Here is a 23035-nt window from a genome sequence, read left to right as displayed (position 1 = left end):
TCGCTTCCGAGCTCAATACAAGGTGTTGGTTTTGACCTATAAAGCCCTAAATGGCTTGGGCCCAGGGTACTTGGGACCGCCTCTCCCCATATAATCCACCCCGCACACTCAGAACATCTGGGACAAATCTTTAAAGTCCCCCAGTCACATTTTGTGAGGACCTCACAGAGGGCGTGCTTTTACCATCGTCGCCCCCTCCCTCTGGACAGGCTCCCCGTAGAGCTCTGCTCTCCCACATCGTTAGTTTCTTTTAAAAAGAAACTAAAAACGCATTTATTTCAGTTAGCATTCCACTAGATAACTTTATTCTTTTCTCTGCCCCTTATTTTTCCTTCTGACCTCAGACTGTTGTTAATTTGACTTTTCCATTTCTTGCCCCTGTATAGGTAATTTGTATTGTTTCCCATGTAGGTGATGCTTTGTGAACCTTACTAATGTTTTAACTCGTATGTAACTGTTGAATGTCCTCTGTAAGCCGCCTTTCATACCCATGGAAAGGCGGGGTGAATAAATAATAATAATAATCTTATTCTTATTATTATTATATTATTTTATTGTATATTGCCTTTTCCAATGGTCTCATGTTGTCTTATGATGTATCCAAAGTATGATAGCCCAGTTTATCATCTTGGCTTCTAGTGAGAGTTCAGGCCTGATGGTCTAGGACCCATTCATTTCTCTTTAACAGCCCGTGGTAGCCATAGAACTTTCTCCAGCACCCCATTTCAAATTAATTCATTGTTCTTCAGTTGTTCAACTATCACTATATGTTCCAAAAATTTGTCTACTGGCAAATGTTTATTTCACTATCGAAGGTGAAATCTTAGGGCTCTTCTTAAATTTATAACTGTTATACCTGTGTCCCTTTACTCGGCTTTAGAAAACAATTTTTTTATACAACGGACACTAGAAGGACAATATGTTTGGGGCCACCTTGAAATACGCCAAGGATTAGATTTGATCTTTGATTTGCTCTTTTGCATTCTTAACCTTTCCCAAAAGGCGTTCCCTGTAAAGCAACATTTATTAAAAAGAAGTGACACCCCTGAGTTACAAACCTACAGCGTACCAATAACAGGAAACAAATCTCTATTCAAAGGGTCACTGTAAGATGAAGCTGATTTGCCCCCAACAATAACAAACAAATTGCCCAGTTTCATCTCTGAACCAACATACAACAAATGAACACGGACTTAAATGTGGTTTATATTGGAAATTTTCCATGCTTAACATGTATATTGTTAAAACTACACAAAAAATGTGTTTGAAAACATGATTGCATTCACACACACACACACACACACACACAGAGAGAGAGAGAGAGAGAGAGAGATTGACTATGTAATGTTAAGTATGTCATGCCATCAAGTTGTTGACATGGCCTAATCCAGTTCCTGGTGATCAAACTGTATGATCCAGAGTCTAGGCCCCTAGTTCCTGAAAAACCATCACTGCCCTCAGAAGCAACATGCACCCAGCGCTTTCACTTAAATGTGAAATACCCCAATATATTTTATCTCCTGCATGATCAAGCAGTGGTACAGCAAAGAGACACAAAGACCCTCAATGCCACTCAGCCCAGGCACCCTGTAGCCAAGGGAAGGAGCATTGGAGCAGGGGAGATGTAAAGTACTAGAAGATGAGTGTTACTGTGGGGGAAAATGTGTATTAAGATGTGTTGTTTTAAAAAAGGGTTTTTTTCAGCTGACACATTTTGTATCTGAACCCTTCTTCACAAGCTAATTCTTCTGTTTCCCTCTTTCTACTGTTGTAGCCAGACTTTCTAGTGTTAAGTGACTGTGGCCAAGGCCTGAAAACCCTAATTAATGATTAGCTTTGCAACTTTTCAAAAGGCTGTAATTTAAACAGGATAATTAGCTTTAAATACACTTCTAATTCACTTCAAGTTCACAAACATTTGTCACTTTCTTTGAGTGGTGATCCATTGTTTTAAAAGGTCAGGCAGTGGTTCTTCAGCTGGAAATAGTCTCTTGTATAATCTGAGCCATAAATACTGTTTCAGGGGAATCTCCTTCTGAAACAGCAGGGAACAGTCTTTAAGTGACCAGATGTGGCTTCCACTCCACTCCAGATGATACTGATGGAGCCCTTGCTATGGGCTAAGAACAGGCAAAAGTGCCCCAGCCCTAGACTCATCCCAAGCCTGAAAAATCAGCAATCTTGCAGAGTTTTCGTATTTCAGAAGGTGGAGTGGAGGCTGAAGCTAAGGTAAAGTGGGTAACCTGTTAACCATAGGGGTTACTGGACCATATCTAAGATACAGACCAGAAAACTGAGTAGGATATCACCATTTGCACAGCTGACATAGTTTTCCATAAACTGATATTTAGCTTAAGGTTTTGTTTCTAAGCAGTATTGAACAGGGAACAAGAAAGCTGATGCTGTAGCAAAGTAAGAGATGAAATGAACTTGTCCTTATTCCAAATGTTCCACAGGATTAGGAACATTATTATCTTGAATAGCAGTTAATCATTAATACATCAGATAATTCCTTGGCAGTGGCAGGAAAGATATTTACAGTTTTTACACTGGAGAGCATAGCTCTTAAAGTGTTGTTGTTAACTGCAGTCAAGTCAATTTTTGTCTTATGGTGATCCTATGAACGAGAGACTTCCAAATCACCCTATCATCAACAACCCAGCTCAGTAGTTGCAAATAACTAGTGATTATTTCACATTCTCCATTACAAATGTATAATTGGATGACATTAGAATTGGAAATTAGCAAGGGTCAATTGCTTTTGCAGTTCAGGAACATCTAGTTACTTTTATATGTCGGTGTGACCTCACCAAATGGTGAAAGAGGAACATCACATGGTTCAACTGCTGGCTTCTGGTGTTGCCCTCTGTTCTGATATGAGTCCTGAGGCAGTGATAGACAGAGGAACAATGTGTTATCTCTGACCAGCAGCTCATGGCATTCATATAGAGTAGAATCCTGTTGGTGACAGGCATATATTTCTCTTTTGCCTGCAAAGAATCATAAAATCATAGAATCACAGAGATGGAAGAGACCACAAGGACCATCCAGTCCAACCGCCCTGCCATGCTTCTCACAATCTCACAATCAAAACAAAACTCACAATCAAAGCACCCTTGATAGATGGCCATCCAGCCTCTGTTTAAGGACCTCCAAAAAAGGAGTGGGATCCACTGTTGAATAGCTTTTACTGCCATATGTTATTTTAAAATTGTTGCAAAAAAGTATCTCCTCCAGTCCAACCAACGACCATTCATAGTTGGTGTACATTTTCCATAGATGTTAATGGGAGGAAAGGAAGGAGGTCCCCAGGGAGTGCTGAACTGCATTTCTACATCTGGAGAAACAGAGAAGACACAGAAAGAAAGTGGAAGTACTACTGGGGGAGTTTTATACTCCACCAAGCTAATGCAGGACCAAGATTAGGATTTTTGAAAATGTAATTAACAAATTAAAAAATCGGAAAATGAAGTTACTTTAACAGTAACCAACTATTTTTCAACCTTCGAATAACATCTCCAACAAATTACTTTTAAAAAGTTACTTTTTTAGAAATGCAAAAATGAACGTGATATTTTAAAAATGTAACTATAACAGTAACCAATTACAGTTGTTCCTCCCAATTTATGGACTTGGAGTCTGTGGTCTTACCTATTTGCGGATGGCAAGCAGTGAAGGACAAAATGGTGTGTGCATCTGAGGTACACTCACAGCAACTCACACAGGAGCATGCCACCATTGAAATCAAAGACAACTTTAACAGCAGCATTTTTCTGTATTCTCAGGAGGGTCCGGAATGGATCCCCCATGAATTGGAGGGGACAACATGTGCCACTAATTACTTTTAAAAAGTTTACTCTCAAAGTGTTTTGTAAGAATGGAAAGAGGAAACCCAGCTTTGAATTGGATGTTAGACACTGATTTCTCCTTGGGATTTATTATTTTTTCAGAAAACAAAGTATCACTGTTTGATGCACATAACAAATGGCAAGTGGGAAACTGAATCAATAATGCTCATATTATGCCCATGAAAATAATGAAACATATAGTGCAATTGCATGTTTCAATCACAGGGGAGCATACTTTACACATTTACTGTTAACATTTGATGGCATGGGAACAGAAAAAGTGGGATGGAGAAAATCCCATCAAGAAATCTCTCTCTCTCTCTCTCTCTCTTCCGAACAAGCTAACAAAAGAAAATCCTCTTTCATAAGTCAATGTCCCAGTTGGATACTATCCATGATATATGTCTTTGTGGGTGTGGTGTATTGAACTCTGGCATTCAGACTTTGTCTGATTTTTCTGAGCAGCAGATAAAGTACTGGGAAGGCAGACATGTTGAGAAAGAGAGAAAGCATTCTGTCCCAGCTTGACCAGACTAGTAGAGTCCAATGATGCTGTCCCACTGCTTTGCTGTCTTCTGGGAGGCTTTATCTCTAAAGGTTCTTCTTCTGTTTCTTGCTACATTTATTCTTGTTGCTGACTACATGAGACAAAGACGCCCAAAGGACTTTCCCCCAGGGCCTGTGCCTCTTCCTTTTCTGGGAAATCTGCTTCATTTTGATATCAGGAAGCCTCATCTTTCTGTGCAAAAGGTAAGGTTGAAAACCATTTGGAGCACATGGAGAGTGTCTATATCCTTGAAGCAGATCCTGAAGACTTCACTAATAAGGAAATAGCTCTAGGCATTGTTAAATGTTGTTTTGTGCTATCAAGTTGATTTTGACTTATGGTGAGCCTATTAGTGATAGCCCTTCAAAAGACACTATTATTAACATCCCTGTGTTGGTTTGTGTGGGTCTTGCAGGCTTAAGGCTGCAGTTTCTTTGACTGAGTCAATCCACCTGAAATGTGCTCTTTCTGTTTTCCTGCTTCTTAATTCCCATTTTATAATGAGACAATTGAAAATGATGATCTGTGTGCAACACTTTAAGAAGCATGAAACAAGTTTAGAGGAGGGTAGAGAAGAAGTTAGCGGTCTGGAAAATAAGTTCTGTGGGGAACAGTTGAAGGAGCCAGGGATATTTAGTCTGAAAAAAAGGAACAGAAGTAAAATTCCTCAAGGCCTGTCACATAAAAGGAGAAGGAGGAGAAAGAAGAGACAAAGAGGAGATCTGTTTACTAATGTCCCAGAAGTGATGATTAAATCTGGTGGGTTTATATTAGATTTCATATAAACATTAGGGGAAAGTTCTTGATGAGTCGCTGTCCCATGGGAATGCACAAGAATTCTTGCAAAACTGTGGTTTAAAGTAGATTGCACACAGGATCCAACTTCATGCCAGACTTTGGTAAAGGAACTGATTTCGTCTCCTCCACTCTATAAGGACCAAGCAGATATATTTATATAGGCTCTGAGACCTGCATTGGGAGACATATTGTAGTGTTCTACCCAGAGAGAACTACCATACACCTTCCCTTCTGTAGGACTTACCTTCCCCTTGCACTCCTCTCTCCATGGCCATGAGAGGCTAGTGGAGAATGAGCCATTTCAGAAAAGCATCTGGCTGTATCCCTATATCCAGATGCACAATGATGATGCCATCCTCTGGGACATCCACTGGATCCCTAGAAGTGATGGGAGGATGCTTTTGCCATAACTGGATACTTTTCTGACTTCTTTTGATCTCCACTGGTCACTCATTTGTTATGGAATGGGATTCCCACACAGTGTTGTGTAATATAATGGAGTAATGTAACACATTATATAATAATATTATTCTTTTGCTTTCTAAAGTAATACATGGGTGTTTTTGTGTTTTTTTTGTAGTCAACAATATTTTCATCAATATTTCCCCCTGAGCTGCTTTTTACTTATTACAGTCAGCCCTCTGCTTTTGTGAGTTCAGTATTTGCAGATCTGATTATTTATGGTTTATTTTATTTTATGATTACTTCTGATGGAAGAGTACTGGAGGTGAAGTAGTCAATTGCTTATAGCCATAAAATGACATTTTAACATGACTGTCTATGACTGCTATTTGGGGTCAGACTAGATAGCCACCTGAGACTTCGAGAAAGCAATAATAACAGTTAAGTTTCCTTTGCCTGCTTTTGCCAAGACTCTTGGTCAAGAACATTCCGTTTCCCTTTTCGCTAGCTCTGCATCTGGGGCAAAGTGGTCTGTATTTTCTGTTTCCAAAAGATTGTGAATGCACTATAACAACTGTTTCCTGAAATGTAAACATGTTTGGAGAAATGAACATTAAGAAATTAACTGAGGGGAGAGGGAATAGAGCTTCCTGTCTTTGTGTGAGTTTCTATAAAGCTTGACAGAATCTGTGTTCGAGGCTCTCTTTGCATTTTTGCTAGAGGCTGTAACAAACCTCCTTTCTTATGTGGCAGGCTCTTGGGCCTTTTATTCTTCCACCCCACTCCCACCAAATTATGTGACTATTCTCCACCACCTCACAATGCTTTCCCTCTTCTTATCCAACACCCCTGTGGGTTTTGATGGTCAGTAATGTGGATGGATTTAAAAAACCAGGCCAAGTGGATAGATAAACAAGAATAAACCTTTATTTTGAAACAGAATAAGCAAAGGTAACTTTGGCAGGAAGTTGTTACTATGTCTTCTTTTGGTTACAAATATACAGGTCTAGGTTTTACTTTCAAATAATAACTCAGCCACACAGGCTATAATCTCCCTCAAGAAATTATGTAACTCAGACCCCTCTATTTGAGTCTGGCTACACTGAGTCTCTTTTCTCTAGACTCTTCAAAACTAATATTGTCCCTTTCTGGGCAAAGCAGTTCTTTAACTAAATATTCCCTCAGGAACTAGCAGAACTCAGTCCTCTCTTGGACTTTATTTCCCTCACTCTATAATCCTAACAATCTCCCCAACTCCACTCTAGCTCTACCCCTCAGGATTCCAAACCCCCAACTGAAGTTCTAAACTGTCCCAGTTGCAACTGACTCCCAACTGTCAGCTCAGAATCTTTTTAAAAGTCCCAGCCCACATTCTATTGGCTGGTCCTCAGCTGCCTTCTGATTGGTCAGCTGAGTGTTCTGTGCACCACACAGGCCCATGCATAATCAATAAATCCCGTATTTTTCTACCTTGAAGGGTCTCTAGTCTCATTGATTTCTGCTTCATTCGTGGCCACTTTTAATAGGGGCAAGGTCTTCAGAGAAGCTAAAGCATTATGCCCTTTATTACAAATGGCCTCTGCAACTCCACTTCAGATAGGGATGCCATATTCCGGCTGCACCCAGGACTGTACCAGTTTTGGCGGTACCGGGCCGGTCCCATCCCGGTTCCCATCAAATCCTGAGTTTGGGCCTGGCCTCTGGGCCAGGCCCACTCATGCAGCCATTGCTGCAGCCCCTAATGCATGTGACTGGCTGTGCCACCCATTTCCTCCTCCACCTCCACCTTTGCCTCTTCTGTAAGGCCATGCCACCCTCCTCCTCCTCCTACATTTCCATGCGGCCACACCACCCTCCTCCGCTTCCTCCGCACAGCCGCACCACCCTCCACCACCTCCGGGTGGCTGCGCCACCCACCTCCATGCGGCCCGCAGTAGTTGTCCGGGCCGGGGCTGGCGGCAGCTCCTGCTCGCATGTGTGCACGCCTAAGAGGACCACTCATCCCCTTGAGGGTGGCTGGCCAATGGCAGAGGAGCAGGGGCAGGACTGTTTCCAGCCCCACTCTGCCATTTGCCAGCCTCAAGCCTCAAGGAGGAGGTGGAGCCCCAGAGGAGGAGGAGGACTGAGGATGGGCTTCTGGGCAAGAGGGAGGGGAAAGGGCTCTTTCCTGGCACCACGTGGTGCCAAACAGGAACAGGAGGAGGAGGAGGAGGAGGAGGTGGTGAGTGGCATTTCCTAAGTTTTTTAAATTTTATTTTCTGTGCATTTTGGTGCTTTTAATGCTAACAAGTCTGCCTTCCTTGGACAATGATAGTGATGATGATGGTGGTGGTGATATTAATATCAGTCAGCTTCTGAGGCATGCACTCAGTGTTTCTGTAGCCGAGACAGTGTGACTTTCCAAAGTGCAATTTCTGTGTACTTTTGGTGCTTTTAATGCTAACAAGTCTGCCTTGTTTTGACAATGATAGTGATGATGATGAGGATGGTGATATTGATATCAGTCAGCTTCTGAGTCATGCATGCACTGTTTCTGAAGGCGCGACAGTATCACCTTCCAAAGTGCATTTTCTGTGTATTTTTGGTGCTTTTAATGCTAACAAGTCTGCCTTGTTTTGACAATGATGATGGTGATATTGATACTCTCTGAGGCATGGCCATTGTAAGTTGCTCTGATTTTTACGAACACATGAGCACTGAAGAAAAACCAAAGTACCTTGACCAAGTACACACTTCTGAGAAGTAAAGTTGGTGCAAGAAACCTGAAACTGAGGGCACATCCACTTCTTGTTAAACCACCTTGACATGTTAAATATGCATAGCCATATTAACCTATGTTAAGTGTTAAACCCAAGGGGTTTGGTTATGCAATAAGCCTCTGAAATATGCAAGAGGCCATGTTAAATAAAGCCATGTCAAATGCCCAAGTGTGCTGTTGTGCGTTTTGGAATTGGGGGGGGGGGGGCGGAGGTTGGCCAGAAAGGGAAGTACATTTCTACCATCTGTCTAAGAATAATGCCAAAATGTCCTCCATTTTGAGCCTGCCTATGAAAAATGTGTTTATAGTAATACTCTTTTTAAATTATTAATTTTTCCACATGTCCTCCATTTAAAAATATGTCCTACATTTGGGCTTAAATTTTGACCTACATTTGTCCTACATTTTTTTTACATTTGTCCCAGTTTGGAGGTTGACAGTTATGGCAACCCTAACTTCAGACCAAAATTGCTCATAAAATCACATTGGAAGACCTTGAGATTCCTAAAGGAGTGTTCTCAGTTAAAACAAATTAGTGTTCAGGATCTTTATTTTTATTTCAGTATATTTACTCTCTTTACTTGCTTTTTGGATGTAAAGAGCCCCCTCCCTTTGGGGTGCCTCTCCAGTTGGTGTGGGGGGGGGGATGGAGGCTTCCAAGCAGCCGCACAAGTAAAGCCCTAGTATACACAAAGCCTTTCTGGATCACTCCACTTTCCCCAATATGTGTAATGCTTAAAAAACCCTATTTTTGCAGAGATGCCAGGGGCCAGATTTTCTGCTGAAATAAAATGAGGGATGTCTGATTGAAAACTGGACTTAGTTCCAGTTAATGGTGGTCTGGAAGAGGAAGTTTTAGCAGATGTTGCTTGTCTTTCAACCAGTGAACAAGCAACACCTGCTGGCAATGACAATCCTGTATAAGGAATGCTATTTCACTACACCATTGCATTTAATGGATCTTGAGCATCCATAGATTTTGGTTTCCACAGGGAGTCCTGGAGCCAAATCCCAGTGGATAACAAGGTCCCACAGTATTTTACAACACTTCCCCCACATGAGAAAAAACGGCCTTGCTGGGAGTTTGGTCAAGCATGGGTAAAGTTAAGAATTCCTCCCTCTGCAATCACCAGTTCAAACTTCAAAACTCAGGCATAAAATATTTCTCTGGCATGATGCCCACCAAAGTTTACCATTTCTCTGGCATTCTTCTCTCTCCTCACAGCTCACAGAAAAATATGGCAATGTCGTTGGCTTGCAGTTTGGAAACATACGAGGTGTGTTTGTGAATGGACTGCAGCTGGTGAAGGAAGCTCTCATCCACCAGGGTGAAAACTTTCTAGACCGACCAAAAATTCCTATTATCTATGACCATTTTCAGACATTTGGTTAGTGTTTCAAATTATGGTAAATTTTCTTAAATTTCTTACATTTTTACAAAGGATCTTTTCTAAGGTGGGAACAATTTTTAGATTATGGCATAAGATTAAAGTTTGATGGACAATACTTTAGTCAGATTTTGCATTCCCTATATCAATAAATCAGACTGGACTTGTAGGTATACATACATCTAAAATCTTTAGTTGGCTCTTTCCAAAAAATGTAATATACATCCAGCATACTTTGAGAACAGATACTGTACTAGTTATTGCAGTATAGTGTTTGAATCACAACTCTGGAAGAAACATTGCATTAGAACAATTAGTACTCCCTGCTTTGTTTTTTATTCTGCTTATGCATTTCAAAACCTTAAAATAGAGTCTTTATACAGTTTATAAAGATGTTCACTTATAAACTGTATAAAGACCCTATTTTAAGCTTTTGAAATCTCCATGTTGACGTTATCAGCAATGAACCATCATGGAAATGGATTTAAACTAAGAGTGGAGATGCTGGCTTCTGGGTCCAGGATCTGGTGAATCTTCTATGCATTTTATTCCAGACTTTAAAGTAGCTCTCCAACATACTGAACTTCTTTGGGCTATAGGATTCAGCATCTTGGATAAATCGCTGAAATCTTGAACTAAAACATAAAACAGATTCAGCAACCCACTGACATGGAAGCCACCAACTGTTACTGTGAACAAGGTGTTGGTACTGTATTTCCATAATGGACAAATGCAAACTTCCTGTTTGTTTTAGCAACTGTGTAAAATGGATTTGTCCTTTTAGTAATCCCAATCCATAGAGAAGCACACTTTACCCTGGAAAGCATTCCTGCTCAGACTTTTCACTTGGGAAAATATGGAAGCTGGTATCGCGGTGGTAGGGAATATGAAAGGAATGCTTGTTCTGTCTGACTAAGGTGGAGATGCAGGGTGGATTTCCTGCTTACCCCCATCTTCTCCAAAGCTGAACAAAACAGTTTTATCTCCAAAGAAAGAGGCTGAGCTAGGGAAGGAGGAAGAGGGAGTGACATTACAAAGTCTCAGAATGTCAGCCTAGAGCTGGAAGGAAGAACAGCAAAGGTAAAGGGCAATCCAGGAAACCTGAAGGACTCTCCTTCTGCTCTCCCTCTTCTGTCCTTCCTCTCTCCATCATACCTGCATCTTTAGTGCATGCCTAGTTGCATCCTGTTACTAAAAGTTCTTGAAGAATTAATACAGTATCACTCATTGTAAAAAACAAACAAAACCAAAGTAGTTAATGAAGCAATCTAGTGCAACTTGAGGTAGTTTTTCCATTCACTTTGAAGAGAATTTGTATAATGTCATCTATTTCTATCCCTGTCAGTTCTTTATTGGCTTGTCTGGCCATTTTCATTTTATTCATTATGATATTAAAATATAGTAGCAGCATAAACCTCTCTCTAGTGCAGACAGCCAGACATGGTTTAGGCTTTTCCAGGAAGCTGTCAGTTAAAACTGACTGAGAAGGTAATTGTTGTGTAAGGAAGGAAGGCAGAAGAACACACCAGACAACCAATTGGCTGAAAAAAGGCCACAACTTTATTAAATATAACAGCAACAGGTAAGAAGTGTAATGGGTTGGCCTGAAAGCATAAGGTCTGGATCTGTCATCCACCAACCCATGTTGGTCGATGAACCGAATTGCCTGGGCACGACCAGGCCTCGGGATGACAGAGGGGGAACCTTCTTAAGGTGCCCTATCTCCTTGTGAACCGGTTATGCGCATTTGCACATCTTCGCCCCTTGTCACCAGGGGATGCTGACTCGATGCCACCCATGCATTGGCGAGATTGCTATACCCTCAGCACCCCCCGGATCCCAGGGGACTCCCGATCCCATGCTCCGCAGCACAGGAAATCATGCCCAAGAGATACAAGACCTATGCTACTGCCCCGGAAAGTTGTGACATAAATTGACTGGCTATGCGAGGGAGGGAGGGTGGGAGCTGGCAGTCAAAATGGTGCTAAATGCTGGCCGGCACGGCCCTATAAAGGCCAGCCAGCCAGTCACAGACCAGAAGTTGAGAGACAGCCCACCTCCTGGCCAGTGCCAGGGCCTCAGCCCCTGCGGCCCTCCAATCCTGGGCCAATTCCGCTCCCAGGTGCTCCTGGGAGTTGGAGTCCCGCATGGGGACTGGAAGTGCCCCAAACCCAGGCGCGGTGCCCTGCAGAGGACCCTGGGAGTTGAAGTCCCTGGGCGGCCAGGGGCGCCGCATCCAGCTCACACCGCCGCTCCACAGAGCCTCCGCAGCACGAGCCAGAAGGCTGCCTTGCTTCCAGGCAGCAACTGGACCAGCCCAGTAAGCCGGGCAGTCCCATCTATGGAAGCAACTCCTCTGGAAACTCCATTTTAATTCCACTGCCAGTTCATTGTGAAAAAAAAAACAAAAACAAATCAGTCCTACAGAAGCACTGAAAGCCTTTGCAATGCAATTCAATACACTAAATTGTCACTCTTAAGTGACTTCCACTATTTTCCTGGTGTCATATTGAAGATGATTGAAGATGGACACAGAGCAAGCTGATCTTGAGACCTTTTTTTGATACACCAGAGAAGGAAGCTAGCTAGCTAGCTAGATGCCAGTAGATAGGTATCCTGTTTTTTTTAAACCAGGTTGGAACTTGCACATGTAGCAATGGATTCAAGCTACAGAAAAAGAGATTCCACCTAAACATTAGGAAGAACTTCCTGACAGTAAAAGCTGTCCAATACTGGAATAAACTGCTCTGGAGGGTGGTGAAATCTCCTTCGGTTGAAGTTTTTATACAAAAGCTGGATGGTCATCTGTTGGAATTGCTTTGATTGTGTATTCCTTCATGGCCAGGGGCTGGCCTTTATGGCCCTTGTGGGCTCTTCTGACAATGACTGAGTCTGTGATTTGAAGTATGTATAACAGGATTTGGCAAGATGTGGCTTTATGTGGCTCACACAGTCATATATTCTGCCCTCAAGACTCGAAAGATTCTCTGATGTTCACCACAGTTTTTTTTTAAGGTTTTTAACAATCTATCCAAATGTTTAAATTTTCTCCCATTCAGTGCTTTATGCACTGGCAATGCCCTGAGCAATGTTCTGGTGCCATTCAAGAATATTCCTGTGGCTGTTCCTGTTGCGCTGTAAGCACATAGAGGATTGCTTGTATAAAGAGTACCGGATAACTCCTTATGTAAGTATATAATATGTACAGCGAGTTATGCTCTAACAGGATTCCAACCAACATTTTTATTTTTATAATTTGCAGAGACTGATTAAAATGTTTGGTGATGCGATGTTACCTTCTTTTCATTTAGGACTGGTCAACTCTAATGGAATGAGTTGGAAACAACAGAGACGATTTGCCTTGTCAACTCTAAGAAACTTTGGTTTGGGCAAAAAAAGTTTAGAAGAACGAATACAGGAAGAGATCAAGTTCCTCACTGATGCCATTGAAGAGGAGAAAGGTAAGAACACATTGACTGTGCCAAAAGTTCCAGATTCCTTCAATACATTTAATCTTAATCTTCAAATCTCTGGCTGCTCAAGTGGAAATACATGTTTCATATAAATGCTGCTGCTTAATGTTAGATCAATGAATGGTGAAGTGTTACAATCCAGAATCTGATGCTGCATGAACAAACTGAGACTAAGGAGGAGAAAGGGAAATAATAAATGCTTAAAAACAAATCAATGAAACATTCTTTCCAAGCCTCCTATTTTGGTAAAATATTATTTATTTAGTGTATATTGCACCTTGGGTCTCCCAAAGGGGACCCCCGGCATCTCACATATGGTTGAAAACAAGGTACATTAATTACAAATTAGTAGTAAAGCTAAACTATTGTATTAAAACGTCAATATGTTTTTAAAAATATTAAACCATTTAAAACCACCATGTGAACAATTAAAAATGCATCACATACCCACCATGTAATACTATTCAAGAATCTCACAGTGGGCATGGTAAAAGTTGTTCCTCTGACCAGGTTGCAGTAACTGAATGATTCTGCTGAAATTGCAATAGTCCATCAATAAGCGTTCATACAAAAGACATTCTCCATTTCTGCTTATCCTTGCTAATTTAGTCAAATCCCTGCTCAAATTATAACTAGGGGCTCAAGTACATTTTCTAGAATACTCCAGGCTGCCCCTGAAGTAATCTGGCCACAAATAATCTCCAAATTCACCCCTTAGCGTGCTGTCCTGCCCAGCAAAGGTGTTTGGATGGCATCTCTTGCAGTCTTCATTCATTGCCCAGCAGCATATCTGCTGAAGTCAGAATGAGGTGCCCAGACATGCTGTTGATGCTGGGTGCCTCATTTTGACCTCACAGTGACTCAGTGGCAGCACAGGGCAATGAATGGGGACTGCGAGTGAAAAGGCAGCTTCCCATCATTGCTGAAAATAAATCAAAACCTCAGAGTAAAAGGTATTTTTTAAAATGCAGGTTAGGAGGAGAAAGCCCTGAATCAGATGTGAGCATTGTAAATATAGTCCAGAGTCAATTCAGAGGTTTGGTTCAGGAAAAAAAAAGCAGGGTATAAATTCAATAGATAAATAAATAAAAATATTATTTTGAGAAGATGAAATGGACTGGATTCCACAAAAGTTCCTGCCCAATGAAACCTGCTTGCCCTTTAGTGGGAAAATATATCTTTAAACTGTTTGATGGAATTGCATAAGTAAAAATAAACTATGCCCTACTACCACTTAACATGCATTTACTCATGCTTTAATCTATTCCAAAATCCCACCATTTTTCTCATACTGTATTTTTGTTACATGAAAGCTTTAATCATTCTAATTCTTCCTCTGCCAACATTTTTATCCTCTCTAGGGCAGCCCTTTGACCCTCACTATCTTATTAACAATGCTGTTTCAAATGTAATCTGTTCAATCACTTTTGGGGACCGCTTTGATTACCATGACAGTCAGTTCCAGAACTTACTACGTTTGCTGAACGAAGCGGGTCGAATGCAGGCAAGCATTTGGAGCCAGGTAAAGCCTGTTTGTAATCTGTCTCTGTACTGAACCAGTGTCTGCTGTCAGTAATGGACTGGATGAGGGTGAACAAACTGAAACCTAATCCAGGCAAGACAGAGGTTCTCCTGGTCAATTGTAAGGCAGATGAGGGAATATGGATTTTGCAGTGTACAGGGATGGATATATATTTATTTCATTTATATGACACCTTTCTCCCAGAGTGGGACCCAAGGTGACAATGCAGGTTAAAAATAATTAAAATCATCACTTTTAAAAACAATATAAACAATATACAATTATTTATAAAACATACAAAAGTTTTAAGAAAGCACAAACCCGCAAAGGAAATGTGATGGTTCTTACACATTAAAACCCTGCTTTAACGAAAAGATTTTGCTTTCTGTTTTAATAAGAGAGGTGCATGTTTCTTGTGAGATATGGTGTTGGTTTCTGTGCACGTGAAACAAATGGATATTTGTTATGGGTGGATGTGTGGTGTAGTTGTTGATATCTCTGTGCTGAAACAGACAGCCATGAAGACAGCCATGTTGTGCTCTATGGAGTGATGCAATCACCAACAGCTCTCCCAGATTAATTCTGCAAATGCACACTCAGACACACCCCAACCGTAATGCATGGAATGACTTCCCAGGCATGTGTGCATCATCATATGGAAAATCTCTGGCTGGAATCCTATTTGTGCTTTATGGTGGTGGTTGAAACTTTTTCAGGTTCATGCACTATGGGTCAGGAAAGGCAAACTATGGACATTATCACACATGGGGAGGGTTGCAGCTCAGATCCGCAGTCACTCCTTTTCTAGCAATCCAAAGCGTGATGTTTTTCCACACCAGATCCAGAGTCACTCCTCTCTAGCAATTCGGACTGAGGTTAAAACATCATGTTTTCCCACACCTGGTTGCCTTTCTGTTGTCCTTCCGAAGTGAAGGGGAAGTGAAGACAGTTCAATTCCAAGCAAGTCACGTGATGCAGATTCAAGCAAAGGGGAGTGAGTGCACATTGTATTACCACACTAGAGCATACTGTGAGGGGTCAATGATTCGAACTGCCCCCCTTGCACATGCTCAGTGGGGCTCTGGACGCTGTCCTCCTTCCCTGCCCGCTCCTTAGCTGTCATCCTTCATCGGGGCCTAGGAGAAGGCAGGGGATGATGGAATAGGTCGCTGGGGGTCCCTGGAGCCAGGATGAGGATGCAGGAGAAGGCAGGGGATGATGGGATAGGTTGCTGGGGGTCCCTGGAGCCAGGATCAGGATTCAGGAGAAGGCAGAGGATGATGGGATAGGTCACTGGGGGTCCCTGGAGCCAGGATCAGGATGCAGGAGAAGGCAGGAGATGATGGGATAGGTGGCACAGGAGGTGAGATGGGGATGCAGGAGCAGTCAGGAGATGATGGGTTAGGTGGCACAGGGGTGAGATGCGGATGCAGGAGCAGTCAGGGGATGATGGGTTAAGTGGCACAGGAGAGAGATCGGGATGCAGGAGCAGTCAGGGGATGATGGGTTAGGTGGCACAGGGGGGAGATGGGGATACAGGAGCAGTCAGAGGATGATGGGTTAGGTGGCACAGGAGGTGAGATGGGGATGCAGGAGCAGTCATGGGATGATGGTTAGGTGCACAGGGGGATATGGGGATGCAGAAGCAGTCGGGATGATGGGTTAGGTGTCAGGGTGAAGGAGGGGAACAGATCAGGGTCTAGGGGAAGGCAGGGGATGATGGGATTGGTGGGAGGCTAAAGGAGGGGAGCAGATCGGGGTCTAGGAGGATGCAGGGGATGATGGGATCGGCTGGTTGGCAGAGAGGAGGAGATAGCATGAAGGAGGAGGAGGGGAATGACGGAGCAGGACGCAGGGGCCAAGGGTGTGGCATCAGAGTGCTTTTCCACACCAGACCAAAATGCAGTGCAATTGAAGGCAGCCAGGAAGCGAATTCTTTGAAGTCCCTTTTTTCCCGTTTTTACCAAAATGAGAGGTGACTTCAGAAACGCTGCTGAAGCAATTTGCAAGGGGCTTCCATAGAAATCAATGGCGTCTGATAAAACAGTCCCTTTATGAGGTGAAACCGCATTGTTGGAAGTGCAATCACTTTGGAAGTGAGCTGGAACTGAGCCATAGCACCACCAAAAAGCTCCGTGTGATATACTCCAAAGTTTACCAGCTCTGAGTTACCTATTTCTCCAGTGCCTTACTTTCTTCACAGCTCTTACTCTCATGGCCTTTTATCTGGTACTGATAGCCATCTACACTGGTATAGTTAGCCTGGAGCAATGCCAAATAGCATTCACGCCAAATATGCTGCCAAAATAACATTCTAGTGTTCCTGGCAACAGCAAGGGGGATCATGTGCATTTTTCAAATGATAGTAGCCATCAGCATGAGCAGCCATTCCATGAAATAAAATGGTTAGTAAGTGTGATTGAAGAACTTACACAAATATGCCATTTGTAACAGCATTCCTGTGTACAGTGCAACTCATGTTATGCAATGCATATATTACAACCAAGGATCTGAGCATTTGCCATGGGGATAACATTTTAAGTGTCAACCCAGTGACGATTATATTACATGCTTTGTGCCAAATACCCTTGATTCTTTATTCTTTATTATTATTTTATTTATTTTGTAATGTTGTTGTGTGCCTACACATCCTTTCTGAATTATGCTGACCATAAGGCAAACCTATCATGGGGTTTTCTAGGAAAAATGTCTGCTTCTCATTTCTGTAATAGAACAAGTGTATCTTCGTTTTCTATCAACTCATCTCTTCATTATAGCAGGATACACAATTTTGAGTTGATGTTCTCCAGAGGCTCCCTGCTTCTTCTCCTGCACCTCTGCTAATTTTGTGTTTTGTCTTCCAGGTGTACAATATTTTCCCAGCTCTCATGAAGCGCTTGCCAGGACCTTATCAAACCAGTTTTAAAAATTGGGAACACTTAAAATCATTTGTGAGAAAAATAATTGAAAAACATCAAGAAGACCAAAATCCACAGGAAGCAAGAGATTTCATTGATGCTTATCTAAATGAAATGGCCAAGGTAGTTAATAAATTGGAGGTCAGGACAGAATGTGTTTCTTAATTTTTAGGTGCAAGTAGACAGCCACACAATTGTGGGTTACCAAGTCCCTCCATTCTAATGAATGTGCTTCCCGCTGATCTGCCCGGTGCATCTTCTGCCACCATGAATTGCTTTGCCCTGAGGTCAGAATGGAGCATCTGACCTTGATGACAGTGACTGGCCATAGTGGTGAATGTACCAGGATCTCAGCAGGACACATTTTAAACAACTTCCTGCCATTATAATAGTGGGCTCCGGATCTCCCAGGAAAATCCGGAGCAAAAAGTAAGTTTTTAAAAACTGCTTTAAGATGGGCATCCCCCACTTCTGGTGCTAAATAAGCCAGAGTTCATTGGTCTGTTTGCACCATAACCAGGGTTTGGGCCTTGTGTCATACAGTTGCCCTGCTGAGACAGGGCCCATGAATCCTCCAATAGCTAAGGTATGTGTTAAAATAGATTTTGATGGCTTTACCTCCAACTTAATTCCACTGGTTCTCTAGAACATCAAACAAGAGAGTATGGGAGGGTTGAAAGGATATATATAGTGCGTGCATATGAACAGATATTATCTAGGGAATAGCATTGTTTAAGTGCTGCCATTTGTCCACCACACAAAATATCACCACTTGGTTGTGGTGTTTCAGAACAAAACAGTTGGAGAACATTGCTGGGGAACAGTTGTTCTACCAGATGTCCTGGACTGGAATTCCCATAAGCATTGTTGTGGAGACCCCACTTGATCTCACAGATGTCAGCACAATGGGTCTTTAAAGCCCCAAATGCTTGGCACCAATTATACGTGACAGCTTTCCACCCACTGTCACTAACTGAAGTCTCTTTAATATTAACTGTTCTTATTACTTTTGGTACCATGTTTGTTGTTAACTGTAAATTTTTTCAGGCAATTCCTTGTTGAATGTAACGAACATGACTTTATATACATTCAAAACTTATGACTATCTTTCTTGGTGGATAGTTCTCAAGCTTGTGCTTACCATATACAAGTTACTTAAGTTGGCACAAATGTAATACTTTCCCTCACTGACTATAGTTCTGTTCCTTCACTTACTTAGTTCACACAGAACCTATACCCAGTTTGCTTAGTTATTAACCTCACAGGTTACTTGTTACACACTCAATACACACAGCTCTGCTCTCTCAGCTAAGCTCTACTTTATATCTGCTCCTCAGGTGGTTTCTAATATATCCCCAGCTTTCCTGCCTCTAGATCCCTCTGGAGAATGCTGGCACACTCTGCCAATATCACCATCTCCTCCTCCTTTTATACTCGCTCATGAGAGCAACCCTCACCTTTTTCCATCCTATTGGCAGCCCCAAAAATTCTATTCTGCCTGTGTTTCTCCACTATTCTCCTTGCTACCAGGGTCTTCTGTAAGTCTAAAATAGCTGGAGAGTCTGGATGTCTCATGTAATCTACCATCACTTGTGTCTTTTTTAATACACCTTTTCTGGGCTTCAGAATCTAGATCATGAATTATTAATTGTCCTCCCTTCCCCTATTTTCACGCTTACTCCATGTGATTACTTGATAGATGATTCCACAGACAGTAGAATTTGGTTTTATTGAAAATTCAATTATTTAGGTTCTTTCTTACTTTCTTTTAAAGGAGGATGCTTCTTCTAGTTTTCATAAGGAAAACCTCCTACAATCAACACTAGATTTGTTTTTTGCTGGAACAGAAACAACTTCTACAACCTTGCGCTGGGCTTTGCTGTACATGGCTATTTATCCAGAAATTCAGGGTAAGACTGTAGTTGTAATACCAGTAGAAGTCAGTGAGTTATATCTCCATGACTCCATTGTTCTCAGAGTGCCATGCAAGCTTCTTATTTAGAATGGGGCTAAAGGAAGCAACTATGCCCAGAATTCTATATGGAAGCTACATCTTCTTAAGTGGTCAGATGGAATTAGAAATGGATAGCAATGGCTTAGTGGTTAAGACCCCAACTCTGACAACCTCAAGGTTGGCAGGTCAGCAATTTGAGATCCAAGCACTGTATGACAAAGTGAGCTCCTCTCATTAGTCCCAACTTCTGCCAATTTAGCAGGTTGAAAGCATGTAAAAATGCCATTAGATAAATAGGTAAAACTTTGGTGGGGAAGGTGACAGAGTTCCATGTGCCTCAGCATTTAGTTAGGCTGGCCACATAACCACGGAGTCCCTGGGCTTAGTAACAGAGATGAGCACTGGCCCCTGCAGTCGGACATGACCAGACAATCATGTCAAAGGGGAAACCGTTACCTTTTAGTTCTGTAACATCCACAGGCAGTAGAGGGCTACTTTTACATTACCACATAACAGATCAGGCAAAGTGATTGTTGCACAACAAGACTGATGCACAAAAGGACCAATGCCCATTAGGTAGCAAGGCTCATTGGTCCTGTTGTGCATCAGGCACTTTTGCTGTTATCCCAGGACATCTTCACAATTAACTGACAGGGTTTTGTACTGCCTCTGCTACTTAGCTTAGTATACATAAATTTAAATTGTAAAAGCAGATGTAGGCTCCCAGCATATTTTTTTTTCAGGGACTAGTTGTGGAAGGAGTAGCTTCTAATCAAATAGCATGAGAAAACTGGTTGTCGGTAGTTGTCAGTGATACCCATTTTAGGTCCTGCGGTATAAACGATGATTTTCTTACAATTTTATTTTTCTGTTTTTATATTTCTGGTCTCTAAAGTCCAGTGATGTAATGGCTGTGTTTAAGTGTTTAAAGGGGTGTCACACTGAGGATAGAGCATGCTTGTTTTCTGCTGCTCCAGAGACTAGGCTATGAAGCAATGGATTCAAACTACAGGAAGAGAGATTCCACCTAAACATTAGGAAGAACTTTCTAAGAGTAAAATTATTTTACAGTGGAATATGCTATCTCAAAGTGTAGGGGAGCTTCCTTGGAGGATGGCCATCTGCTACAGTCTTCTAATTTTTTATTCCTGCATGACAGTGGGTTGGACTGGAGGACCCTTGTGGTCTGTTCGAGCTCTATGATTCTATGGCAAGCCGAAATTCCTCTGAATTGCATGTGGCTGGATCACAGTCTGTTTGATTTGAATGTGGAGTATTTTAATTGTGTAGACAAACCCCTAGTCTTGGAGGGTCTCAAGCACTCCCTGCCTCCCCTCCCATCATTCCCTATAAAAATCTTTCTGTTAGGTTGAACCTTCATACTTGTCTGTACTTATGCTTAATAAAGCTAATAAAGGTGGGTGTGTTGTAGAGTCATTGCTCTTGACACTGTCCTGTATTTCTTGGAGAAGCCACACTTGCCACACTGTTCCTTTGTTTTTTCTTGTACTGATGGCAAGTGTTACTTTCTCTGTAGGAAGAGTTCAGGCAGAAATAGACTCTGTCATTGGCCAGTCACGCCAGCCAGGAATCGCTGACAGGGACAGCATGCCTTACACCAATGCAGTCATTCATGAAGTTCAAAGAATAAGCACCGTCTTGCCTTTAAATGTTCCTCGACTGACAACTGTTGACACAAGGCTGGCTGGGTTTCATGTGCCCAAAGTAAGTCTTTGGGAAATATATCTCATATATCTTTATTTCCTTTTCTCTTTCCCTTTTCCAGAATGTTAAGCCCAGGTTCAAAATGCTGAGGAATTATGCAGTTCGTAGCCACTTTAACTGCTATGGCTCCATCCTACAGAATCTTGGGATTTGTATGTTTGTAAGGCACCAGTATTCTTTTGCAGAGAAGGCTAAAGATCTTGTAAAATTACAAATCCTAGGATTCCATAGAATTGAGCTGCTGCATTTCAAGTGGTATCAAACTGGATTAATTCTATAATGCACTTGCATCCTGAATTGGCACCGGGGGGGGGGGGGGGCAGGATTTCCTCATGTTCTTGTAGTTGTAGCCAGAAATGGACATATGGAATTGATCTGGAGGCCAATTTTCTACTCCCTGGACTCTCCAGGGGCCACACAGACTGCTAAAGAACAAACCTGATGTTTTGAAAAATGGAAGCTTTTGTGTTAAATAACATAGAGAGGTCCTGCAACCTATTTAAAAGATGAACTAGGATTCTTTCACACTAAAAAAAACAAAAAAACCCACATCACCATTATAGCATGAGGGCCAGCATGGTGAAGTGGTTTGAGTGTTGGACTAAGACTCTGGAGACCAGGGTTCACATCCTCACTCAGCCATGAGAACCCATTGGGAGACCTTGAACAAGTCACAATTTCTCAGCCTGAAAGGATGGCAATGGCAAGCCTCTAACTGAATAAATTTGCCATGAAAATTTGTGATAACCTTTGGATCTCCCTAAGCTGAAAGATATTAGAAGGCACACAATTACATTATATTTATAGCATAATTATAGCACCCTCAGAGAGTGGTGGAGGCTCCTTCCTTGGAGGTCTTTAAGCAGAGGCTGGATGGCCATCTGTCGGGGATGCTTTGATTGACAGTTCCTGCATGGCAGAAAGGGGGGGTTGGACTGGGTGGCCCTTGTGATTTCTTCTAGTTCCATATGATTCTGTTCTTTGATTCTATGATTCTCCTGGGTTTTGCAATTTGGCAGGGGAGGTATTCAGAGCTCTCAGCTAGAGAGCGTCACTGTCTTTCCAGCAAAACAGAAATCCCAAGATTGCACAGATTCAGCATTTTCCCCATGTTTAGACCCCCCACCCACCCACCCACACACACACACACACTCTATAGGGCTCAAAACCCCTTTCTTCCCAATTTCTTTTGCAAACAAATTTAAATTTTACCTCAGAATGTTTCATGATGCCCTCTAGGGATACAGTAGGGGCCATATTTGGCAGGCAAAATAATATATATACACACACACACACACATATATATATACAGTATATATTGCAGGAGGGGATGCAGTGAATGTACATCCTTCCAAGTTCTCCTAGGTCAGCAGTTCCCAACCTTTGTTGGGCCACGACCCCCTTTGGGGAGGAAAGTCCCGCCTGTGGCCCCCCTGATAGGTTGGGAGGCCAGGAAGGGGCAGGACTTCCAGCCCCCTACAAGCCCCAGCAGGCTTTGCGGCTGGAACTCCCGCCCTTTCCCAGCCTCCCAATCAATTAGGGAGGCCACCAGGGGAGAAGGGGTGGGACCTCCGGCCGCAAAGGTCTCTGGGGCTTGCAGTCCCATCCCCTTCTCCCCATGGTTGCCTGGCAGCAGCCGCGGGGAGAAAAAGAGGAGGCAGCCCCGATCGTCCCTTCCTCCCCGCGGCTGTCTGGCAGCCGC

General features: G+C 42.4%; 2 protein-coding genes across 5 annotated transcripts in view; both read left to right on the top strand.

Moving 5' to 3' along the window:
• Positions 1–23035, top strand: part of LOC121927978 (cytochrome P450 2J2-like) — a 150706-nt gene that overhangs the window by 43720 nt on the left and 83951 nt on the right. The window lies entirely within an intron of this gene.
• Positions 4171–23035, top strand: part of LOC121927980 (cytochrome P450 2J2-like) — a 24066-nt gene continuing 5201 nt past the window's right edge. Inside the window, exons 1-7 of the mRNA XM_042462120.1 lie at positions 4171–4598; positions 9579–9741; positions 13053–13202; positions 14576–14736; positions 17601–17777; positions 19429–19564; positions 21146–21333. Of these exons, the coding sequence (XP_042318054.1) occupies positions 4395–4598; positions 9579–9741; positions 13053–13202; positions 14576–14736; positions 17601–17777; positions 19429–19564; positions 21146–21333 (1179 nt within the window). The 5' untranslated portion in view covers positions 4171–4394. The remainder of the gene's footprint in view (positions 4599–9578; positions 9742–13052; positions 13203–14575; positions 14737–17600; positions 17778–19428; positions 19565–21145; positions 21334–23035) is intronic.

This window comes from Sceloporus undulatus, chromosome 4 (genome assembly GCF_019175285.1).
Source record: "Sceloporus undulatus isolate JIND9_A2432 ecotype Alabama chromosome 4, SceUnd_v1.1, whole genome shotgun sequence".
In the NCBI taxonomy this organism is placed as follows: domain Eukaryota; kingdom Metazoa; phylum Chordata; class Lepidosauria; order Squamata; family Phrynosomatidae; genus Sceloporus; species Sceloporus undulatus.
The sequence above is the reverse complement of the archived record's forward strand: the minus strand, read 5'-3'. Positions and strand labels throughout refer to the sequence as shown.